General features: G+C 44.4%; 1 protein-coding gene across 1 annotated transcript in view; it reads right to left on the reverse strand.

Annotated features, from left to right (window-relative positions):
- Positions 1-2,851: 2,851 nt before the first annotated feature.
- DCAKD (dephospho-CoA kinase domain containing) overlaps positions 2,852-21,242 on the reverse strand; it is a 48,701-nt gene continuing 30,310 nt past the window's right edge. Inside the window, exons 2-5 of the mRNA XM_044677141.1 lie at positions 14,265-14,436; positions 11,554-11,757; positions 6,724-6,811; positions 2,852-3,799 (exon numbers count right to left, since the gene is read on the reverse strand). Of these exons, the coding sequence (XP_044533076.1) occupies positions 3,523-3,799; positions 6,724-6,811; positions 11,554-11,757; positions 14,265-14,376 (681 nt within the window). The 5' untranslated portion in view covers positions 14,377-14,436 and the 3' untranslated portion in view covers positions 2,852-3,522. The remainder of the gene's footprint in view (positions 3,800-6,723; positions 6,812-11,553; positions 11,758-14,264; positions 14,437-21,242) is intronic.

The raw sequence follows: 21,242 nt of genomic DNA on the forward strand, positions 1-21,242 counted from the left end.
CTCTCTTCTGAGATTGAGTGTTCTAGACCTGTCCCTCCTCAAACTTTCTTATAAGTACTTTATCTAGAACTCTCCTGTGCTCTTCTGACATCCTACCTTGTTAGCATTCGTATTCACAGATGTCATATCTGCTTTTTTACATAGTAAGCTCAATGAGGGCAGGGATGTCATTCTTCATCTTTATATTCCCAACTCTTATCACAAGGCCTTGCATATGGTAGGCTCTAATATCTGTTGAATTGACTATTTGTTGAATGGATTGGACCCAATTATTCTTTCTGGGATTACAATCCTTGCCAGTTTTCTCCGTTCCCTTTTTAAAAAACCTTCACCTAGTATCAATTCTAAGACAGAAGACTGACAAGAGCTAAGCAATTGAGGCTAAGTGACTTGACCAGGATCATACAAGTGTCTGAGGCTAGATTTGAACCCAGGTCTTCCCGACTCCAGGACTGGTGCCACTGACTTAGGGAAAGGGGTTAAGTGCCTGAGAGCTAAAGCTTGGGTGGTTAAGACTCAATGGTGTCTATCACAAAATCTCACATTATGTGATTTATTTCCTAATCTTCACATCTCTGTGCCTATATTAAAGAGGAAAATAACTCCTAACCTTAGGAGTATGCTTTGGGATCTCTACTGGGTGATATAAACTCCAGTTCTGAGACTCCCACTTCTGCCTGAAGGAATGAAGATGCCAGAAGCCTAGCAATTTTAATGAGAGCCCCTAGACTTTAGGAAGCTCAAAGCTGTAGTTATCCTTTTTTCTTTCCTTAGTTCTGCCTTGTCTACAGAAAAGGTTCTTCATTTGGGATTGATGAGCTTGGTTTTTAAAAAGGCGATTTGATAACAAAACTTTCAACATAATTGGTTTCCATTATAATCTTACTTTATGCATTTAAAAATAATATTCTAGGAAGAAGTCCATTGGCTTTGCCAGACTGCCAAAGAGCCTTAGAAGGAAAAGAGGCAGGGAAGGTGAAGATGACCAGTGTCAAAGCCAGGATGGGAAGAAAAGGCAGCAGGAAATGTCAGGAGGCTGCAGCAGCAGCAGTAGCAACAGTGGGAATCCAGAAAAGTTAGCACATCTGCCTCTCTCAGCTCATCCCTAGAGGCTGGACCCGATTTCAGGCTGTTGCTTCCACCTACTGGCGAAATAGGGGCATTACCTCTGCGTGGATATAGCTCTGGGGATTCCGAGTCCATTTCAGGGTGGGTACCTGTCTCCAGTTGTTTCTTTTCTTTTCTTTTCTTTTCTTTTTTTTTTTTTTAAACCCTTGTACTTCGGTGTATTGTCTCATAGGTGGAAGAGTGGTAAGGGTGGGCAATGGGGGTCAAGTGACTTGCCCAGGGTCACACAGCTGGGAAGTGGCTGAGGCCGGGTTTGAACCTAGAACCTCCTGTCTCTAGGCCTGACTCTCACTCCACTGAGCTACCCAGCTGCCCCTCTCCAGTTGTTTCTGGGTGGCCCGATCTTGTCTTCCAGTCAGCTATAGTCCAGCTCTCTAATTAAACAGGACTTGTCAGGCCATTTAGTGGCTGGCTTTGGAGATTCTACATGATCCCAGTGGACAAGTTGTATGCATGTCCCCAACAAGAAGCATCAGAGGCCCTGAGACAGGGAGGTCCTGGGTTCAAATCTGACCTCAGACACTTCCTGGCTGTGACCCTGGGCAAGTCACTTAACTCCCATTGCCTACTCCATACCACTCTTCTGCCTTTGCTGAGGCTGCCCTGTTCATCTCTTTCCTTGGCCTAAGTCGTGGTCATCAGAGGAGTTCTTACCTAGATGGAACTCCCCAGGGTTACAGTCTCTTCTCCTTCTAAGGCAGTGGTGGAGGATGATATTTAAAAGCTTACCTTGGTGACCTGGGAAGCCCTGGCTACCCACGGTTGTGCCACCCCCATTAGCCACAGGGACATTCATTCCTTCTTGCCTCTCTCCTCAGTCAGTGAACCAGAAGAACCTATCTCCCTTTGGGGGTTTGCTGAGCGTTAATGAGCTGATGTCTCTGAAGCACACGGAGCTATGAGGAAAGGGGCACAAAATGTGGCCACTGCACTATTAGCATTTATCACAATTATTTCTAGACTTAATAGGATGTTCCTGCCCCGGGATGAATGCATCAGCAGCAGGTCTGCTATGCTGTGAAGGAACAGCCTTTTTTATTGCAATATATAACTAGGGGTAGAGGGATTGGAGGTGAAGCAAAGAACACAAAGGGGTGTGCAGAGACTGAACCAGAGTCACTTAGGTGGGGATCTGTACTTCAGGCAGGTAGAGGGATTAGAATGGAGTCAGAAAGGGTCAGTAGGTGTTTGGGGGAAAATGAGTTCTTGCCTCCAGTTCCAAAGCCGGACACGGACTGTGTCCCTATTTGGTGATGATAAACCAAATCCAAAAATCCTGTGCTTGTCATTTAGTTCAAATGTTACTGTCACTCCAAAGCAATGGCATAACTAGGGCAGCACAAGCAGCCCAGCTGCCCTGGATGCAGTAACAAAGGGGAAGATGGGTGCCCTGGAGGTAAGCACTTCCTCTTGATCCAAATCAGGCAGGAATGACAAACTAGGAGTGATTCTCCTCTTAGAAAGTTGTGCCAATCTCACCACCAAGGGACACTGGAGAAACCTGGCAATGGGAGGGATGGTACATCCCTCCACTGTAGACATACCATCAGGAATGGAGGCACCCATGACAGCACAGGCATGGGTGCACGGGGTCCAAAGCAGTGGCCTACAGAAAGGTCACTGTAGCTTGTCTATATGAGCCAAAACACACAAGTATGCACACCTACCCATGAGGGCTCTAACCGAATGGAAGGCATAGGTCAAACACAGTCTGAGAACTGAATTGTTCATCCATAGACATTTATTGAGCTCTTGGCAAGGTACACATTGTCCTGGGGGGAGCTACAATTACCCAGAGCTCCATAGGAGCCACTTCGATTGCAGATGAGGGGAGAGAAGGGAAGAAAGGAAGCTTTCTTTAAAGATGAACACTAAGTGAATCTTCTGCCCTGTGGTCTCAAAGATCTTTCTGCTCTCAGAAGCCATGATGCCTTTAGACAGATAAAAAGGCCACTGGGTAACCCCCTCTCTTTCCTAGACCTCTTCATAGGAATGTTCTTACCTGTGTTTTCATATTAAAATTTTGTATTGTTAAAAAAAAATCACCCTAAAGCATGAACTATAGGTGCTACCAAAGGTTCAAAGATGCCAATGGGACATAGTTAGGAAAAGGAGACATTAGTAAATTGGATCCTAACTCGGGAATGGGCAGTGCCCCCTCCAAAGGTTGTCTCTTCTGTGACAACAGTGCCAACCTTTTTCCCAGTTTCTCAGTCCAACAAGCAGGCTTGCCTGACAGAAGAGGAGACAGAGCTCACAGTCTATGAGAGGGAGGGACAGGACAGAACATAACCTTCTCCTGGACAGAGTTCAAGACCCTATTGTTTGGCCTCAGCCTCATTAAGCTTGGCTGTCTGCCCTGGAGGTTAAGTGTTTAAGGGGCTGGGGGCCTTATTAGAGAAGGAAGTGCCGAGAAAATAGGTATATGATGCCGACAAAGCCAGCAAACAGGCCAAGCCTCAATGGTAAAAAGTCCAGGGAATCTTCTAGCTGGGAATGCAGGCGGAGGGTCTGACGTCGAGTGACTTCCCACTCCCCTGAGTTGTCCAGGATGTGCTGAGCCAGTTGGCGCTTCTCTTCCAGGGGCAGTTGGGCTGCTATCCGTGCCTCAGCCTCTTCTCGACTCAGCCCATTCCGTTCCATCAGCCGTGACAGCTGGGTTTGGGGGTCACTGGCGAAAGAAAGAGAAAGGGAATGGGAGCTGAAATCAGAGGGATATTCTCACCCCACTTCCAGGGATATCTTGGGAGACATTCATAGAGAAATGCTTCCCAGAACAGATGTCTCTCTCATTCAGATACTCTGGTTCAAATTTGACTATAATTCTACCCCATTCCCAGAGAAAGCAGCTCCCTCCTTCCAGATAAGATTAGTAACAAATGTGGATTTGAAAACAGTCACCATTTCTATATATGTCCCCCATTACCAGCTCTTTAGTATACCTCTGAAAATGAACAGGTCTTAGGACAAACCCTGGGTCCACAAAATGTTAGGTATTTCATGGCTCTGCAGTCCAGAATTTCAACTTAACCCTTCATGAGCAGCAATCCAAGCTGGTGACATTAGCTCTCTCTTCCTCTCCCCTTAGGGTTTCTGGCCAAGTCAGTGTGACCTTTACTTAAAGGGCTGTCTCCACCAGCCAAGCCCTTTCAGCTATCTCCCCTGAGGCAACAGGGCTGCTGGCTGCATTCTGAATAGTTTCCTAGGACCATCAAGAAGCTTCCCCTCCCTTCACTGATCAGTCCTAAGTCCGCCCTCCTTTCCCTCCCTCTATCCAGAAAGCCATGCAGAGCAACCAAGATGTGTGGAAGATGTGGCCAGTGTGGCTAAAACTTCAGGCTAAGTAAAGGCTGTATGTTTTTGGAGAGTGGGGAGAGTTAGAGATAACTAAGGGCTTTCCACTCAGTCAACATAGAACCACCATTTATCAAAAGTCTTCCTTGTCCAATGCACTATATTCCATGCTGGAAGGAATTTAAAATCAGCTTTTGGGGTCAGCTAATTGCTGGAATATAAGGCTACCTTCGGCTCTAATTGTCTTTCTGCTAGAAATTCAAAAGCTCCTCCTCCCATCTAGAATTTACTATGTAGGTCTCATGACTCTTTATTCAGTAGGTTCCCTGTTATGACTGAGGTATCTAGTCCTCTCTAGAGTAAAGCTGTGGAGTTGTAAGGAAGCTAACAGCTAAAGAATGAGCTTGTAGCCCCATTTTAGGCTATGTGGCACCCCAAATACCTTCCCTTTCTGTGTCTTTTGTTTCCCCCAAGTGCAAAAGGGGCTGGTTGGCTGGCTGCATAGATCCCAAGAAATGTTATTCTAAAACTCTCTGGATCAGTGGACAGCCTTGGCTGGTTAAAAAAAAACAAACCAAAAAACGGTAAGACAGCAGCTTGGTAACAGATTTTAAGGAAATTTAAAATAAAAGTTGATTCTTGTCCTCTTTGCTACGAATCAGCTTCCGGGTCTCCTAGTTTTTTTCACCAAGCCTCAATTTCTCCATTTGAAAAATGGAAAGATTCTGTCATATCCTTTCCAAGGGATTTAAAAAGATAACTAAGGGAGGGATAGGTGGGTTAGACATATACAAAACAAACTCTCCTCACCCACACAGTGAACTCTCCAATTATTTCACCTTACTGGCATTTCATTGCAGAACATAGTTAATAAGGTTAAAGTCATGGGGTCAGTTCCTGCTGGGGTTTTGGGCTCTGCATTAATAACAACAGCTCACATTTATATAATGCTTTACAGTTTACAAAGCACTTTGCAGACAACAGCCCAGAGTGGTATTAAACCCATTTCACAGATAAGGAAGCAAGTCATTTTGGAGACCTGGGAACGTGAAACCTGGCTCTTTATAGGGTCATCCTTATAAAGTCAAGGAGCTGATAACCTGGAGGTAATATCTTAAGTCAGCTACAGAACACTTTGGATGGCTTGACTGTATTCCTTGAGGCAAAAAAAAAAGGGCATTTTTTAAAAGACAATATAGGGCCAGGAGTCACAGAGTAGGCAGACTTGGATATTTGGGGTACTAAGATAGAACAACAGGCATTATTTCCTAGCACATGCCTCCTGTATATCCTCTCCTGAGGACCACCCTGAAACAACATACCTGAGAAGCCAAGTGCCTCCCAAATGACTGTGGGGGGGCAGCTGGGTAGCTCAGTGGATTGAGAGCCAGGCCTAGAGACAGGAGGTCCTAGGTTCAAATCCGGCCTCAGACACTTCCCAGCTGTGTGACCCTGGGCAAGTCACTTGACCCCCATTGCCCACCCTTACCACTCTTCCACCTATAAGTCAATACACAGAAGTTAAGGGTTTAAAAAACAAAAAAAACAAAAAAACAAAAAAAACAAATGACTGTGGGAAGCATCCAGGAAGCGTCAGAGCAGAAGACAGCCTCGGTATCCCAGCTGTTCTTGCTCACTTGATCACTGGGGACCATGACTCATTTTTCTTTGACAGTTTGATCCTCCTCCATTTGCTAAATCTGGATTTTTATTTGCCTTGCCCCACTATTCCCTGGGGGCCAATGTAGAATAATTCGCCTTCACTAGCTCACTGGTATTCTCATTGTTCCCTAGTGTATAGGAGCTCAACTACTGTGTGACCTTGGCCAAGTCGCTAAATATCTATGTCTCCGCAATCTGGCTTCCTCATTGGCAACATGGGTATAATTATCCCTGCCCTACCTTATGTTGGGAGAATGAAATGGGAATGGACATGAAAGCAATCTGTTTGGAACACGAAGGGCTTATTATCAATGACAGCAATACTATAGCCCTTTCCATCTTGCTTTAAGTGTCAATATGCCTGAAACAACCAGAAGGAGGAGCTCTCCTCATGTACCATTGCCCTGGGGACCAATGACAAAAACTGGGAAGAATGGGACAGCCTCCCCAGGAGGAACAACTGTGTAACATCAGGCTAGTCAACATTCAGGGTTCAGTTCAAAGGAGCCTTAGCCTCTCATCTTGACAGAGAGAGAACCATACACACTGTTGCCCAGGCCATGTCCCACTACTGCCTAAGGGAGTCTCTCTTTATCCCAAGACCCACTGGCATTTCTCCATTTCAGAGCTCCAACTTACCAATATACCACCACTGTATGCTTCATGAATCGTAACATTGTTTTGGTTTCAAACAGCAAGGGGATGTCCAAGATCACATATCGGTACCCTGGGGAGAAGGAAAATGCCCAAAAGAATGAGAAGAGCCAGTCATCATCCTTTCCTGTTCTAGATACCCTATTTTCTTCCTTAATTCCACCAAATGACAAGAAAAGAAAAGCACTGTTAACTCAGCTGATGAGTTAGATTTTTACCTAGGAAAATGGCAAGACCATGGGGTTTCCAGAGTATCACTCACTTCCAAATATAAATCAGTCTCAGAAACACTTTTTTTATGTATGCAAGAAGACTAAATCCATATTTTGCCCCTTGGGGAAGAAAACCGTAATGCAGAAAATCCTGGAAAATTGCCATTTATTAAAAAAATATTTATTAAATGCCTATGTCTAAAGCATTGTGCAGGCTACAAAGTCATATGATACAGGATCCCTGTCCTCATAGAAATTACAAACTTAGAGAGAAGAGGTATACAAATAATTATAAAACAAAACAATATATGAAAAAAAGTATCATTTTATGATTGGTATAAATGAAATGCTATGGAAGTTAAGAGGGAAAGAAGAATGGCTCCTTGTAGGATGATAAGGAAGGTATCTTGGAAGAAGCAACAGCATTTGATCTTGAAGGATAAGTAAGATTCCATAAAGCAGATGAGGACATTCCAGACAAACAGAATCTGACATTCTAGGAAATAGAAAAGAAAATATGAGTAAAGGCACAGAGGTGGGAAAGTATGATATATCTGGAGAATGGTTGGTTTGGTTGGAATACAAGGTTAAGGAAAGGAAACAGAAAAAGCTGTCCAGAACCAGATATAGGGAACACTGTATGCTAGGCTATGGAGATTAGACTTTATTCAGTAGGCAGCAGGGAGATTAAAGATTAAAGATTTTTTTAGACACAGAGGCAGGTGGCACAAAAGGAAGAGAAGAGAGCAATGATGTCAAGAGGCAAGTGCAAAGGCACTGAAAGGGAGGAAGAATTATACTCAAAGATGGGATACTGGGACTTTTAGCTACAGAGAATGGAGTTTGAGATGGAAGATGTATTTATTTGCCCAACGTGGCCAAGCTGATAGCCCTAAGAAAAGCCACAGTACCTCCAATGAGACAAAATTTATGAGATCCTTTGAAAATTTTAGTATCGAATGGAAATTGTCTTTGCAACTGGACTGGATAGGGATAAAACCATTGACTCGCATTAACACCAGGCTTTTTAATCTCTTAGTCCCAGTTTTCTCTTTTGAAAAATAGGGATAATACCATCTATCCTTATTGGCTCAATTGGAACTTGTTAAGGTCAAATGAGAGAATGTTAAGTGAAAATGTTTGTGTGTTTAATCTTTTTTTCAGTCACGTTTGACTCTTCATGACCCCATTTGGCGTTTTCTTGACAAAGATATTAGAGTGGTTTGCTATTTCCTTCTTCAACTCATTTTCAAGATGAGGAAACTGAGGCAAAGAGGGTTACATGACATGCCTAAGGTCACACAGTTACTAAGTGTCTGAGACTGATTCCAGACCCAGGACTCTATCTACTGTACCACCTAGCTACCCCCTAGAAAATGCTTAAGAATCTATAAAACATGCTACAAATATGAGCAATTATTATTATGCACAAGTACTCCAAGATTATTCCTTTTTTGACTCACAGTGGAGTTGACATTCAAGATCATTGAGCCAGGAAGAAAACCCAGGCCACCTGGTTCCCCAGTTGCTTAGCTCTTCTGACTGAGAAGCCCAAGAGAAACACATGGGGCTCCCCAAAGCAGCAAAGACCAGAATGCATGAAGGGAACATAGAACAGAAGCTGGTAGCACTGCTTATCCACCTCAGGGCCAGAGCCAACACAAGCTCCTTTTAAAAGCTCTTATCTCCCTTTGCCTCTCCACTCCCATCTCCTCCTCTCCCCTAGATCTGTCCTTTCCTCCAGGCTCCTCCTGGGAGTCTGTGGCCAATGCTTTGGTTCACCAGTAAAGGTCCATTCAGCTGTCACATCCCTCCTGCTTGATAAGCTCTACAAACTATCCTGACTCTATTAAGACATTCTTCTGCCTACACAGAGACCTCCCCCAACAGCTGGTGATCTTATCTGACGTTTGATTATACCAACTTTGACAGTTGTATTTGTTATACTCATCAGGGGAAAACTGGGACTGTGGAAGCCACAGCTGTCGTCCCCATTTTTCACCTTATCGAGCTGAAAAGAGCTTTCTGGCTTTTATTTAAGTGAGATAGGGTGGGGTGGGGGAAGCACAGAGAATGTTTCAGAGCGGGTGACATTATCCAATGAGTAATCTCAGAAGGGAAGCTACACTGCTGCCTTCGAGCCCTACAGATGTACTTGTAACTGGCCTGGGAGGGAATGCAAAGGGCACAAATGAAAGACAGAGGGTTCCATTCCTGGAGCTGAGGGGAGAAGCAGCATAAAAGCATAAGCATCCAGAAAGAAGGCAGGGGAGGGGAGGGGTAAGCCAGTGTGGGAGAAAGGATAAACATAAACTAGACTGGTAGAGAGGAAACCTAGCTAATAGTCACCAGTCTAGTCAGTGAACCTGAGTCAGAGTCACCAGATGTCTTCCTTTATATGGTCAGCAAAGACCATATGAGAGAGAGAGAGAGAGAGAGAGAGAGAGAGAGAGAGAGAGAGAGAGAGAGAGAGAGAGAGAGAGAGAGAGAGAGATGAGGAAAGAAGGAATGTCTCCTGGCTTTGTAAAGGAGAAGCAGGTGCAGTAGGGAGAAAAGATCTTGGCTATAAACACAATGCAGAGACCAGAAATCGGCCAGAAGTCCTTCCTAATATAATATTCTAAACATATTGCTTCTCTAAAGTAGTGGTGGTCACTTCCACAAGGGGAATTTTGAAAATACCCTTTAGGAATTTGGGGGGAAAAAAAGGAAGCAAAAGGGATATTCAAAATACATTAGTTCTGAGAGGGACAAAGTATGGTATAAAGATCAGGGAATGAAAGTTACTTTTTTTTTTTTTAAACCCTTAACTTCTGTGTATTGGTTCCTTGGTGGAAGAGTGGTAAGGGTGGGCAATGGGGGTCAAGTGACTTGCCCAGGGTCACACAGCTGGGAAGTGTCTGAGGCCAGATTTGAACCTAGGACCTCCCATCTCTAGGCCTGACTCTCAATCCACTGAGCTACCCAGCTGCCCTGAAAGTTACTTTTTCCTGTTGCTGTTGCCATACTTCCTCCCCTTTGAAATTTGAGGCTCTGGCATATTTTTGGAAAGGTTGCTAACCTAAGTGTTAGCCTAATGACTCCTACTCTCTAACCTTTTCAAACTGCTCTCTTCTACTTGGAAAAGAGGCAGTCCAGAGGAGTGGACCTGGAGTCAAGAGATACCTGGATTTAAAACTTGCCTATGAAATGCACTAATTATGTGAGTTTAAGTAAGTCATAACCTCTTGGAGTTTCAATTTTCTCATAACTAAAATGGAGATAAGATATCTGTAGTACCAACCTCAGAGGGGTGTTTTGAGGATCAAAAGAAGCATTTTACAAACCTTAAATTCCTCTTAAAATGTCAGCAATTTTTAGTAGCAAATCTTGCTGCCTGTCCCTCCATATCTCACTCGGTGACTCTCACCTGAAAACTCTTTCTCAGGTTCATCTCCCCAAGTTGGACCCATTTTGAGTCCTCCTTTATTCCTTTCCCATCATATTAGCGCAAGCTAAAGACTCATTTCCTCCAGAAAATCTTCATGAAAATGCTTCCTCTGACTGCCCCCAGTTTTAACCATCCTTGTCTCTGTCCCATTCTGTTCCCTATTCCTTTGAACACTTGAGTATCTTACCCCCTCCTAATTATATTTATTAGTCTTATGTATATATTCTATTTTCTTTCATGAATGGATGCATTATCTCCACTTGTCTAGGGGCCAGTCACTTTAGATATTTGGACCATGATGCTACAAAGATCAAAGTTACCTGTCTATTTTCCAATGTGGAAAAATTCCCATTTCAAAGGTTAGCACCAGTCATATTAAAAGTAAATGGATAGGGGGCAGCTGGGTAGCTCAGTGGATTGAGAGCCAGGCCTAGAGACAGGAGGTCCTAGGTTCAAATCTGGCCTCAGACACTTCCCAGCGGTGTGACCCTGGGCAAGTCACTTGACCCCCATTGCCTACCCTTACCAATCTTCCACCTATAAGTCAATACACAGAAGTTAAGGGTTTAAAATTAAAAAAAAAAAAAAAAAGTAAATGGATACACTTCCCAGCTGTGTGACCCTGGGCAAGTCACTTGACCCCCATTGCCCACCCTTACCAATCTTCCACCTATGAAACAATACACAGAAGTTAAGGGTTTAAACAAAAAAAAAAAAAAAAAAAAGTAAATGGATATCACATGTTAGATGGAAGATTGGGAAATAGAGTGGATAATTTGGTGCAATTCATTACCTCTACCATGGAGAAAAGTCAGCTACAAGTAAACCTCCTCTAAACTAAATTGAAAGCATCATCCTTTAACATTTTAAGTTCCTCAATAGTGAGGAAAATGTGTCTTCTATTCCAAATGTATCCTTCCTTCTCCTAGGGCCTAGAATGGAATTCTGAACCCAGTGAGTGTCAAATGTTTTGATCGATTGGCCTACTGTCCAAGTCTCCATCATCATCCTATCTGTATCACTGTAATTGACTTGCTTGCTATAAAGTTAAAAAGTCAAAGGCTGCTTTCATAGCATTCATCAGGGAAGTCTCAGAATTAATCAGGGAAGCATCACACTTCAGCCTCCCTCCTTCCCCTCTCTCCATCTAGTCTCTAGCCTTTGGCATCTTACCCTGAATCAAGTACTTCAGGACCTGTTTCAACATCTCTTTTCGAATGTCTGGATGGGTGATGGCATTCAGCAGTTTCCGTTTTTCAGACTGGTGGAAGATGATGCTTCCCAAGGCCTGGCGGTTGATCTCACCATTTTCGAGCAGGATCTCATGCCCAAAGGCCTGCACAATACGATAGTAGGCAGGAAAACCTGGCTTCACCACTAGCAAGAGAGAAGAAAAGAGATAAGCACAAGACTGGGCCTTGAAAAATTTAGTCCCATTGCCCTTTAAAAGTTTCCAGGCTGATATAAAAAAAAGAAATTTATTGAAACAATAACTTTAGCAAAGTTGTAGAATATAAGATAAACCCACATAAATCATCAGCATTTCTCTATACTAGCAAGAAAGTCCAATAGCAAGAGATAAAAAGAAATTCCATTTAAATAATTAGAAACAATATAAAATACCTAGGACGAGTCCGCCTGCCAAGACAAGCCCAAGCTCCATATGATCACAACTATGAAACACTTTTTACACAAAATCAGATCTAAACAACTGGAAAAACATTAATTGCTCATGGATAGGCTGGGCCAACATAATAAAAATGACAATTCTACATAAATTAACTTACTTATTCAGTGTCATATCAATCAAACAACCCAAAAATTATTTCACAGAACCATAAAAAAATTCACCTGGAAGGACAAAAGGTCAAGAATATGAAGAAGATTAATGGAAAAATATGAAGGAACATGGCTTAACTATACCAGATCTCAAACTGTATTATAAAGCGGCAACCATCAAAACAATCTGGTACTGGCTAAGAAATAAGAGTAGTGGACTAATGGAATAGATTAGCACTCAACACACAGTAGGAAATGACCATAGTAACCTAGTGTTTGACAAACCCAAAGAGCCAAGCTTTTGGAAGAAGAACACTAATCAACAAAAACTGCTGGGAAAACTGGAAAACAATTGCACAAATAAGACATAGAGAACATTAATGAGACATAAAATAGCTTTCACTACATTAAATTAAAAAGGGTTTGCACAAACAAAACCAATGCAACCATGATTAGAAGGGAATCAACAAACTGGGAAAAAAATCTTTATAGCAAGTATCTCTGACAAAGGCCTCATTTCTCAAATAGATAGAGAATTGAGTCAAATGTATAAGAACACAAAGCATTCTACAACTGACAAGTAGTCAAAGGATATGAACAGGCAAATTCTCAGATGATGAAATTAAAACTATCTTTAATCACATGAAAAAAATGCTTCAAATCACTATTAATCAGAGAAAAGCTCATTAAAACAACTTTGAGATGCTACCTTATACCAGGAGACTGGCTAATTTGAGAAAAAAGGAAAATGATAAATGTTGGATACGTGAAAAAATTGAAACACTAATATGCTATTGGTAGAGCTCTCCATTCTGGAGAGCAATTTGGAACCAAGTTCAAAGACCCATAAAACTGTGCATAACCTTTGACCCATCAATACCACTACTAGGGGGCAGCTGGGTAGCTCAGTGGATTGAGAGTCAGGTCTAGAGATGGGAGGTCCTAGGTTCAAATCCGGCCTCAGACACTTCCCAGCTGTGTGACCCTGGGCAAGTCACTTGACCCCCATTGCCCACCCTTACCACCCTTCCACCTATGAGCCAATACACAGAAGTTAAAGGTTTAAAAATAAAAAAATAAATACCACTACTAGGTCTGCTTTCCACAGACATCAAAGCTAGGAGAAAAAGACCTACTTGCGCAAAATATTAATAGCAACTCTTTTTGTTGTGGCAAAGAACTAGAAATTGAAGGGATGGTTCAGCAATTCAGGAATGGTTGAAGAAGTTGTGGAATATGACTGTAATGAAATACAATTGTGCCATAAGAAATGACAACAAAATGATCACAAAATAATCTAAAAAGACCTATATGAAGTGATGCAAAATGAAATAGGCAGAACCAGGAGAACATTGTACATAGTAAGATATCAATTAGCATTTATTAAGCACATGTATTTCACAACATGATGAATATGAAAATGTGTATTGTATAATAACATGTGTACAACCTATATCATATAACCTGTTGTCTTGGGGAGAAGGGGAGAAGGAAAGGAGAGAACATGGATTGCAAAATGTCAGAAAATGATTATTAAAAATTGTATTCACATCAACATGTAATCTAGGGGGAAAAAATTTTAAACTTATTTTTAAAGAAGTCTCCAGGCAAGAATAGTGATATAATTTGACAGACTGTGTGCTTTGAAGTGGGGCTTGACTATCCTAAAGGAAGATGTATAGTTTACCTTTTTGATTATAAAAATAAAGATGCAGAATTGGAGGACTAAGAAGAGGAAAGTAAATAATTCCTTACCTTAGTCAAGGAAGGGATTCCAAAAGAGAGAGGATTTTAAATAGAGAAGATAGTGACAGAAGTAGAAAAAGAAAAAAAGAAATCAGACTAAGCAAATTACCTCTGCCACCACTGGGGCCTGAGGGAATATTGGGAATACCCTCAATTCCTTTTGGTCCACTAAGAGAAGAGGAGACAGAAGAAGGCTGTAAAAGGTACTGGAGACAGAGCAGAAGAGATGTCTAAATGTTTCCTGCTTATTAGTTTATACGATCCCCAAGTGTAGTGTATGTATTACGTCTACCTTTATAATTAAGAATATCTTAATATTTGTTAAATTGAATCCCATCCTGTCCCATCCTCCAACTCACCCTGGTGGGCAATGTTGTCCGCATCGATCACAGCACAGCCCAGATCCCTGAACACCTGAATTACTGAGCTCTTTCCTGAGGCTATGCCCCCTGACAGGCCCACCAGGAACATCCTGCCTCAGGAAGACTGGATCAGTTCAGCCAGCCCAATAGGAGAGGGGCCTGGGAATCCCTAGGTAACAAAACAAACACAGATGATTAAGACTGGAATTTAGGAGAGACAGTAACTGTTCCAATAAAGCATGCTCATGTCTGTCATGGGGAAGTGTGAAATTAAAGATAGAGTCTCTCCCTTTGGGGAATTTTTAGTCTGAGGAAGCTTGTCCTCAAGAAGCTTAGATGACAAGATAGAACATGGCTATATCAAAGGAATGAAAACACTCTGAATAAAAAAACCTATCAATAAGCACAAATGACATTTATTTCATGAAATCTTCCCTTTCTTCAGGTCATACATAGTATACTATACTTCTTATCATATTATATTGTACATTATAATGACTTATACAGTTATTGCATATTTAAAGGGGCCTATCCTACCTGCCAGGACAGTTAAGTAGCACAGTGGAGAGACAGGAAGACTCATCTCCTCAAGTTCAAATTTTACCTCAAATACTTACTAGCTATGTGACCCTGAGCAAATCACTTAACCCTGTTTGTCTCATTTTCCTCATCTGTAAAATGAGCCGAAGAAGGAAATGGCAAACCACTCAAGGATCTTTGCCCAAAAAACCTTAAATGGGGCCAAGAAGAGTCAGACACATCAAATCTGGCCTCCCTTCCTAGACACCTCCTAGCTGTGTGACCCTAGGTAAGTCAATTTATCACAGTTGTACAACCCTTACCACCACTCTTCTGCCTAGGAATTGTAATGCAGGGTCTTGCATTACAATATTAGCCTAGGCTAAGCTGTCAGTTACCTTGGATGGAATCTTGCTGATGGCATGCGCCATGGGGCAGGTGCCATCTGGCAATTGGGCTCAGACTATAAAAGCCCCTGCATTGGGTCAAGAGACCAGTGGGCCCAGGCGTGGAGGCCGTGGCCATGGGGGCCCTCCAGGACGCAGAGCTCTTAAGGAAGGTCCTAAGATCTAAGCCATCCTATTTTCCTACACACAATTCCACCACCCTTCACCACCCTAGGGCCCAGGGGGAAGGTCAGGGATAAGTAGGTGATCAGGGTGAAGTTTGCAGGGGCTTTTATAGTCTCAGCCCAACTGCTAGTTGGCACCTGCCCCATGGCGCATGCCATCGGCAAGATTCCACCCAAGGTAACTGACAGTTTAGCCTAGGCTAATATTGAAATGCAAGACCCTGCATTACAGAACTCAGTATCAATTCTACAACAGAAGGAAAGGGTTTTTATTTTTTAAATGAAACAAAAAACACAAGTCGGACACAACTGAACAAATCCTACCTGTTACACTATAAGCTTTATGAAGGCAAATTCTTTGATGGAATGTAAGCTTCTTAAGTCTGTGTATTCCCTTTTTTTGTATTCCCTGTGCCTAGCATAGTGCCTGGCACATAGTTAAGCATCTGATAAATACTTATTGATCTATTGGCTCATTCACTCAACCAATCACCATTTTAATAAATGGCCTACAGTGTACCAACAGTAAGGGAAACACTGAGATAATTAAGACACAATCCCTATTTTTATGGAGTTTATCCTCTTATATAGTATTGCTTAAGTGTGTAAGTGCTGAAAGTATCTAAACAAGGTCAAGTAGAGTTAATTAAGCAATATTCCCTTGCAAAAGATGCAAGTTTTAATGTGTCAGGCTTTGAATGACAAATATAGATTGGATGCTGCACATGGAGGACTCACAGTATTTCCAAGATGCAATCTTTCATTCTTATAAAACACTTTTTGAAAGGCAGAGTGGTTTAGTGGTTCAAGAGTTCACCCTAAAGGATGTATGGAAAAGAACGATACCCACATTCAGAGGAAGAACTACAGAAGTGGAAACACAGAAGAAAAACAACTGCTTGAACACATGGGTTGATGCGGACATGATTGGGGATATAGTAGACTCGAAAGGACCACACCAATGCAACTATCAATAATATGTAAATAAGTCTTGATTGATGACATGTTAAAACCAGTAGAAATGTGCGTTGGATAAGGAGGGGATGTAAAGGGGGGGGGATGAAGGGGAAAGTAAAAACATGAATCATGTAACCATTGAAAATATTTCTAAAAAAAATTAAATATTTAAATTAAAAAAAAAAAGAGTTCACCCTAAAGTCAGGAGGACCAGGGTCCAAACCCCATCTCTGACAGATTGTGGCTTTCTGGCCCTGAGCAAGTCACTTAACCTCTTAATGCCAGAGGTAACTCTCTTAGGATTCAATTACAAAGAAAAGGATGATCTGTGTAGATAGAGGGAAATTCCCACAGATAAAATCACATGTCTGATTAAAAAAATTAATACTCTCAGATTAAAAGAAAAAGAAGTTACTGACATATTCCAGACTGGGAAACTAAGGCTCACAGAAAGAAAATATAACTGTAGGCACACAAAAAAATCATTAGAAGGGGCAGCTACATAGCACAGTAGATAAAGTGCCAGACCTAGAGTCAGAAGAACCTGGGTTCAAAGGTGATCTTAGAAGCTTCCTAACTATGTGACCCTGAGCAAGTGTTAGGGTCCATTCTCCATGAGCCCACCCAACAAATGGAGACCAACACTACAATTCACAAGGAGGTCTGTTTATTGAGCTGGTGCACCAGGGGAAGCTGCAAAGTAGCATTCTGCCCTGGGGCCACAAGCAGGGTTCTTTTAAAGTAACTGGAATGGGGGGAGGGATAGGAGTTGTGGGTTTTGGCAGGCTTAATCAGTATCTTGCACAGTCCCAGGCTAGTTCTTATCTAGACTGTCGGCATATCATAAAACTACCAAGGTTGTGACCAACCATGTGGTCTAGATAAGGCCTCCTTCTTCATTCCCCACTTCTTTTGATTTAGGGAGACCTGTGGGCATAGATATCCTCAGGGGTTGATACTGTTGTTGTAAAGCTAGGACTTGGATGGTATTAAGACATTCTTTTATAAAGCGGACTAGGCGGTTAAGGATGCAGGGTCCGAATGTGAGGAGAAGGGTGAGAATGAGTAGAGGGCCTATAAGTGACGTGATCAGGGATGTTAGCCACGGGGAGGAATGGAATAGTTTGGCTTACCATGAGCTATAGGTCTCCCTGTCCCTGGCTCGTTGTTCGAGCCCCGCTTGGAGCTTAGCTAGGGAATCCCTGATCACGCCTGAGTGGTTGGCATAGAAGCAACATTCTTCCCCTAAAGCCACACATAGGCCCCCTTCTTTGAGAAGGAGGAGGTCGAGACCCCTTCTATTCTGGAGGGCCACCTCTGCCAGGGAGTCATGGGATTTTTCCAGAAATTTAATGGATGCCTCCAGTCAGGCAAGATCCTCATCTATCGCTTGGCGCAGATGGTAGAGGCCCTGTGTTTGCTCAGCCAGAGCAGCTATCCCTACCCCGGCCCCTGTGGCTCCCCAAATTGTGGCTACCGTCACTGCGATGGTAACCGGTTCTCGTTTCCATCGGCTTCAAGCCAGATGTTCCCAGATCCCAAGTAAATCAGGGTCAGAATGGTAGGTTATACGAGGTACTACGGTAATCAGAACGCATGTCTCGGGGCTTTGTTGTAGGGACATACGGGCCAGACAGGGCTGAAGCCCAGAACGAGAGCACAGCCACTTGCTCCCCTGAGGGGGCAGAAGATATTGTCCAGTTGTGGGTGTCGTGAGCTCGGCATAGGGGATGGTGCTTGAGGAGTCCTGGGACCCTGCAACACACGTCCCGTTCCCGATGACCAAGGAGAATGTCAGGCCAAGGGTGGTGTCATTCCAATCACACTGGTGTGTCTCTTCATTTGAAGAGAGGGTGTAATTGGCCGTGAGGGCAAACGCCTCATAATAAGGGGGGGAAGCTACCAGGCATAGCCAGCACTGGGAAGTCAGGTTAGGTGAGGACTGGTTGAGGGCCAAAAAGGAGGCCTGTAGCTGGGGCAAGAAGGTTCCAGTCTAGGGGTTTCTGGGGCAAGGGGACAGGCTCTGTCCAGGCCGAGGGGGAGGGGGTAGCTCGCGGGTAAGGGGAGGAACCCAGTGGGTCAGTTGGTGGCGTGAGGGAGACGCAGGTGCGGGGATTCAGTATTTGATTAGGACCCACCCCTGTAGTGGAGAGATATAGTTTCTTTTTTTCTTTTTTTTTTTTTTTAATTTTAAACCCTTAACTTCTGTGTATTGACTTATAGGTGGAAGAGTGGTAAGGGTAGGCAATGGGGGTCAAGTGACTTGCCCAGGGTCACACAGCTGGGAAGTGTCTGAGGCCAGATTTGAACCTAGGACCTCCCATCTCTAGGCCTGGCTCTCAATCCACTGAGCTACCCAGCTGCCCCCGATATGGTTCCTTTTTGATCAGAAACAGGCCCCCAGGATCAGTACCACTAATATATGCTCGGATGCCCCATGTGCGTCCTAAGATCCAACGTGAATCAGTGGGTTGTAGTACCATAAGGTTCAGGTACGAGCAGCTCGTCCATGTGCCCCTGTTTCCGTCTACCCAGTCCTCTTTTGCCTGAGCTCGGGTTTTGCAGTTAGGGGGCCCTGCTGCAAAGATAGTGATTCATCCCTACTACAGAGGTCCCAGGCTCCCATTGTGAGGGTCTCACAACCCCAATGGGCACAATAGTATTGATTGGGGTAATTACAATAAGACTTCCCCGGTTTGGAGGAGGGGCAAGCGTAAAAGATGTCAAGTGTGGGGAGCCAGTGGGGACCCCCGGGAGTCGGGCAAACCCCAGAGTGGGGAATGAGGGAACAAGGGGAGGCAGTGAAGGTAGGTGCTCAGGGGGTAACAATGGTCTGGATCACAGACGAGGAGTCCCAACTGCTTAGGGTCCATTTCCAAGGCTGGTGGTTAGGGGCTGTGTTACCAGCCCACAAGGTAGTAAGAGCCGAAGCAAGGAACAATGGGAAAGTTATCATGGGTGTGACGGGACGACTACGGGATCGGGGCGCAGCGGAGCTTGAGTTTCAAGGGAGAAGTCTCAGTCACTTCCCACTGGTGTCCCTCCAGCGGTGGGTCAGCTGGCCGTACATGGGAGCGGTGGATCCAAGGCCCGACACCATCAACCTTTACTGCAGAGGGGGTAGAGAGCAGAACAACAAACGGGCCTTTCCACCTGGGTTCAAGATTCTTCTTGTGGTGTCGCTTGACCCAGACCCAATCGCCTGGCTGGACAGAGTTTGGCTCACATGGGGGAGGTTGAAAACGCTCCTGGAGTCTGGGCCAGAGGTCCTGGTGCACCTGAGAGATAAAACAAAATCTCGCAGTAGTGGGTTAGGAATTTTGGATGGTATTGGGGCCGTCGAAAGGATGGGGGGGAGGGAACCATAGAGAATTTCATAGGGTGAAAGGGACAAGTGTCCCGGGGTATTCCTAGCTTTAAAAAGAGCTAAAGGTAGGAGGGTCACCCAGTCCAGGCCAGTCTCCATGGTGAGTTTAGTAAGAAACTCTTTTAGGGTCCGATTCATCCTTTCTACTTGTCCTGAGCTCTGAGGTCGGTACTCACAATGGAGCTTCCACCTCGTTCCCAGCCCTTGGGCCAGGAGCTGTATGGTTTGGCTTACGAAAGCTGGCCCGTTGTCTGTTCCTATTGAGTGGGGTACTCCATATCGTGGCAAGATGTCCTCCAAGAGATGTTTAGCCACTATCCAGGCTGTTTCAGTTTTGATCGGAAAGGCTTCAGGCCACCCCGTGAAGGTGTCAATCATGACAAGGAGGTATCGAAACCCGAACTCGTCAGGTTTCACCTCTGTGAAGTCAATTTCCCAGTGTTCACAGGGTCGGGTGCCTCGCAGCCAGACTGCCGGGATAGGCGTTGGATTGGCTGGTCTGGTGGATTGACAAACCGGGCATTTGCGAACTAAGTCATCAAGGAAGGAGGTCATACCCCAAAAGCGGATCCATCCTTTGTGAAGAAGGACCTTCAACAATTTCTCTTGTCCTAGGTGGGCCAACAAGCAGCCCGCTATATATGGCAAAAGGGTGTTGCCATCTCTGTCGTGGAAGAAACTTTCATGGCCAGGGATGGGGGCGCCTTCCCTCTTGGCTATCCACTCCCGGTCTTCTGGGGAGTAGCAAGGGGGTTCAGGAGGCGGTGTCGGGAGGAGAATGGTTTCCACATCTCCTGCATCAGTCAGAGCTAATACCTATTTCCCGGATAGGGCAGCTTCCCTTGCTGCCTCATCCGCACATCGGTTCCCCAGAGCCAGGTGGGAGTCCCCTCTTTGGTGGCTGGGAGTGTGAATAACGGCGACTTGTCGGGGCTCCCAGACGGCTGCCAATAGTCATTGGATGTGGCCCAGATGGGAGATGGGTTTTCCTGCTGAAGTGACATACCTCCATTCTCGGTAGATAGGTACATAGACGTGGAGGGTAGCAGAGGCATATTGGCTGTCGGTGTAGATATTGGCCCTTTTTCCTTTGGCGAGGCGCAAAGCCACTTCCAGGGCCTCCAATTCCGCTCTTTGTGCTGAGGTGCCCTCGGGGAGCTTAGCAGTCCAGACTGGGGTCCCGTCACTATCCACCACCGCTTCTCCTGCTACTCTCGACCCTTGAGATGTCAGGAAGCTGCTACCGTCAGTGAAGAGTGTCAGGTCAGCTTGTGGGAGTGGGGTGTCACGGAGGTCCAGTCTCGCGGAAACTTGCCTCTACCAGGACCTCTTGGCAGGAATGTGGGTCAGCCATTCCCTCGGTGGGGAGGAGGGTGGCGGGGTTGAGCGTGTTGGTTACCCGAAAGGAGATACGGGGCTCATTAAGGAAGAGCAATTGGTAGTGGGCGAGCCTGGCATGGGATAGCCAACAGATCGGCAGTTGGTGAAGGACACTCTCGATGGCATGAGTGGATGCCACAATCAGGGCTTGTCTGCATCCTTAACCAGGAGGGCTACTGCT

The sequence above is a fragment of the Gracilinanus agilis genome, chromosome 4, assembly GCF_016433145.1.
Source record: "Gracilinanus agilis isolate LMUSP501 chromosome 4, AgileGrace, whole genome shotgun sequence".
NCBI classification, from domain to species: Eukaryota; Metazoa; Chordata; class Mammalia; order Didelphimorphia; family Didelphidae; genus Gracilinanus; species Gracilinanus agilis.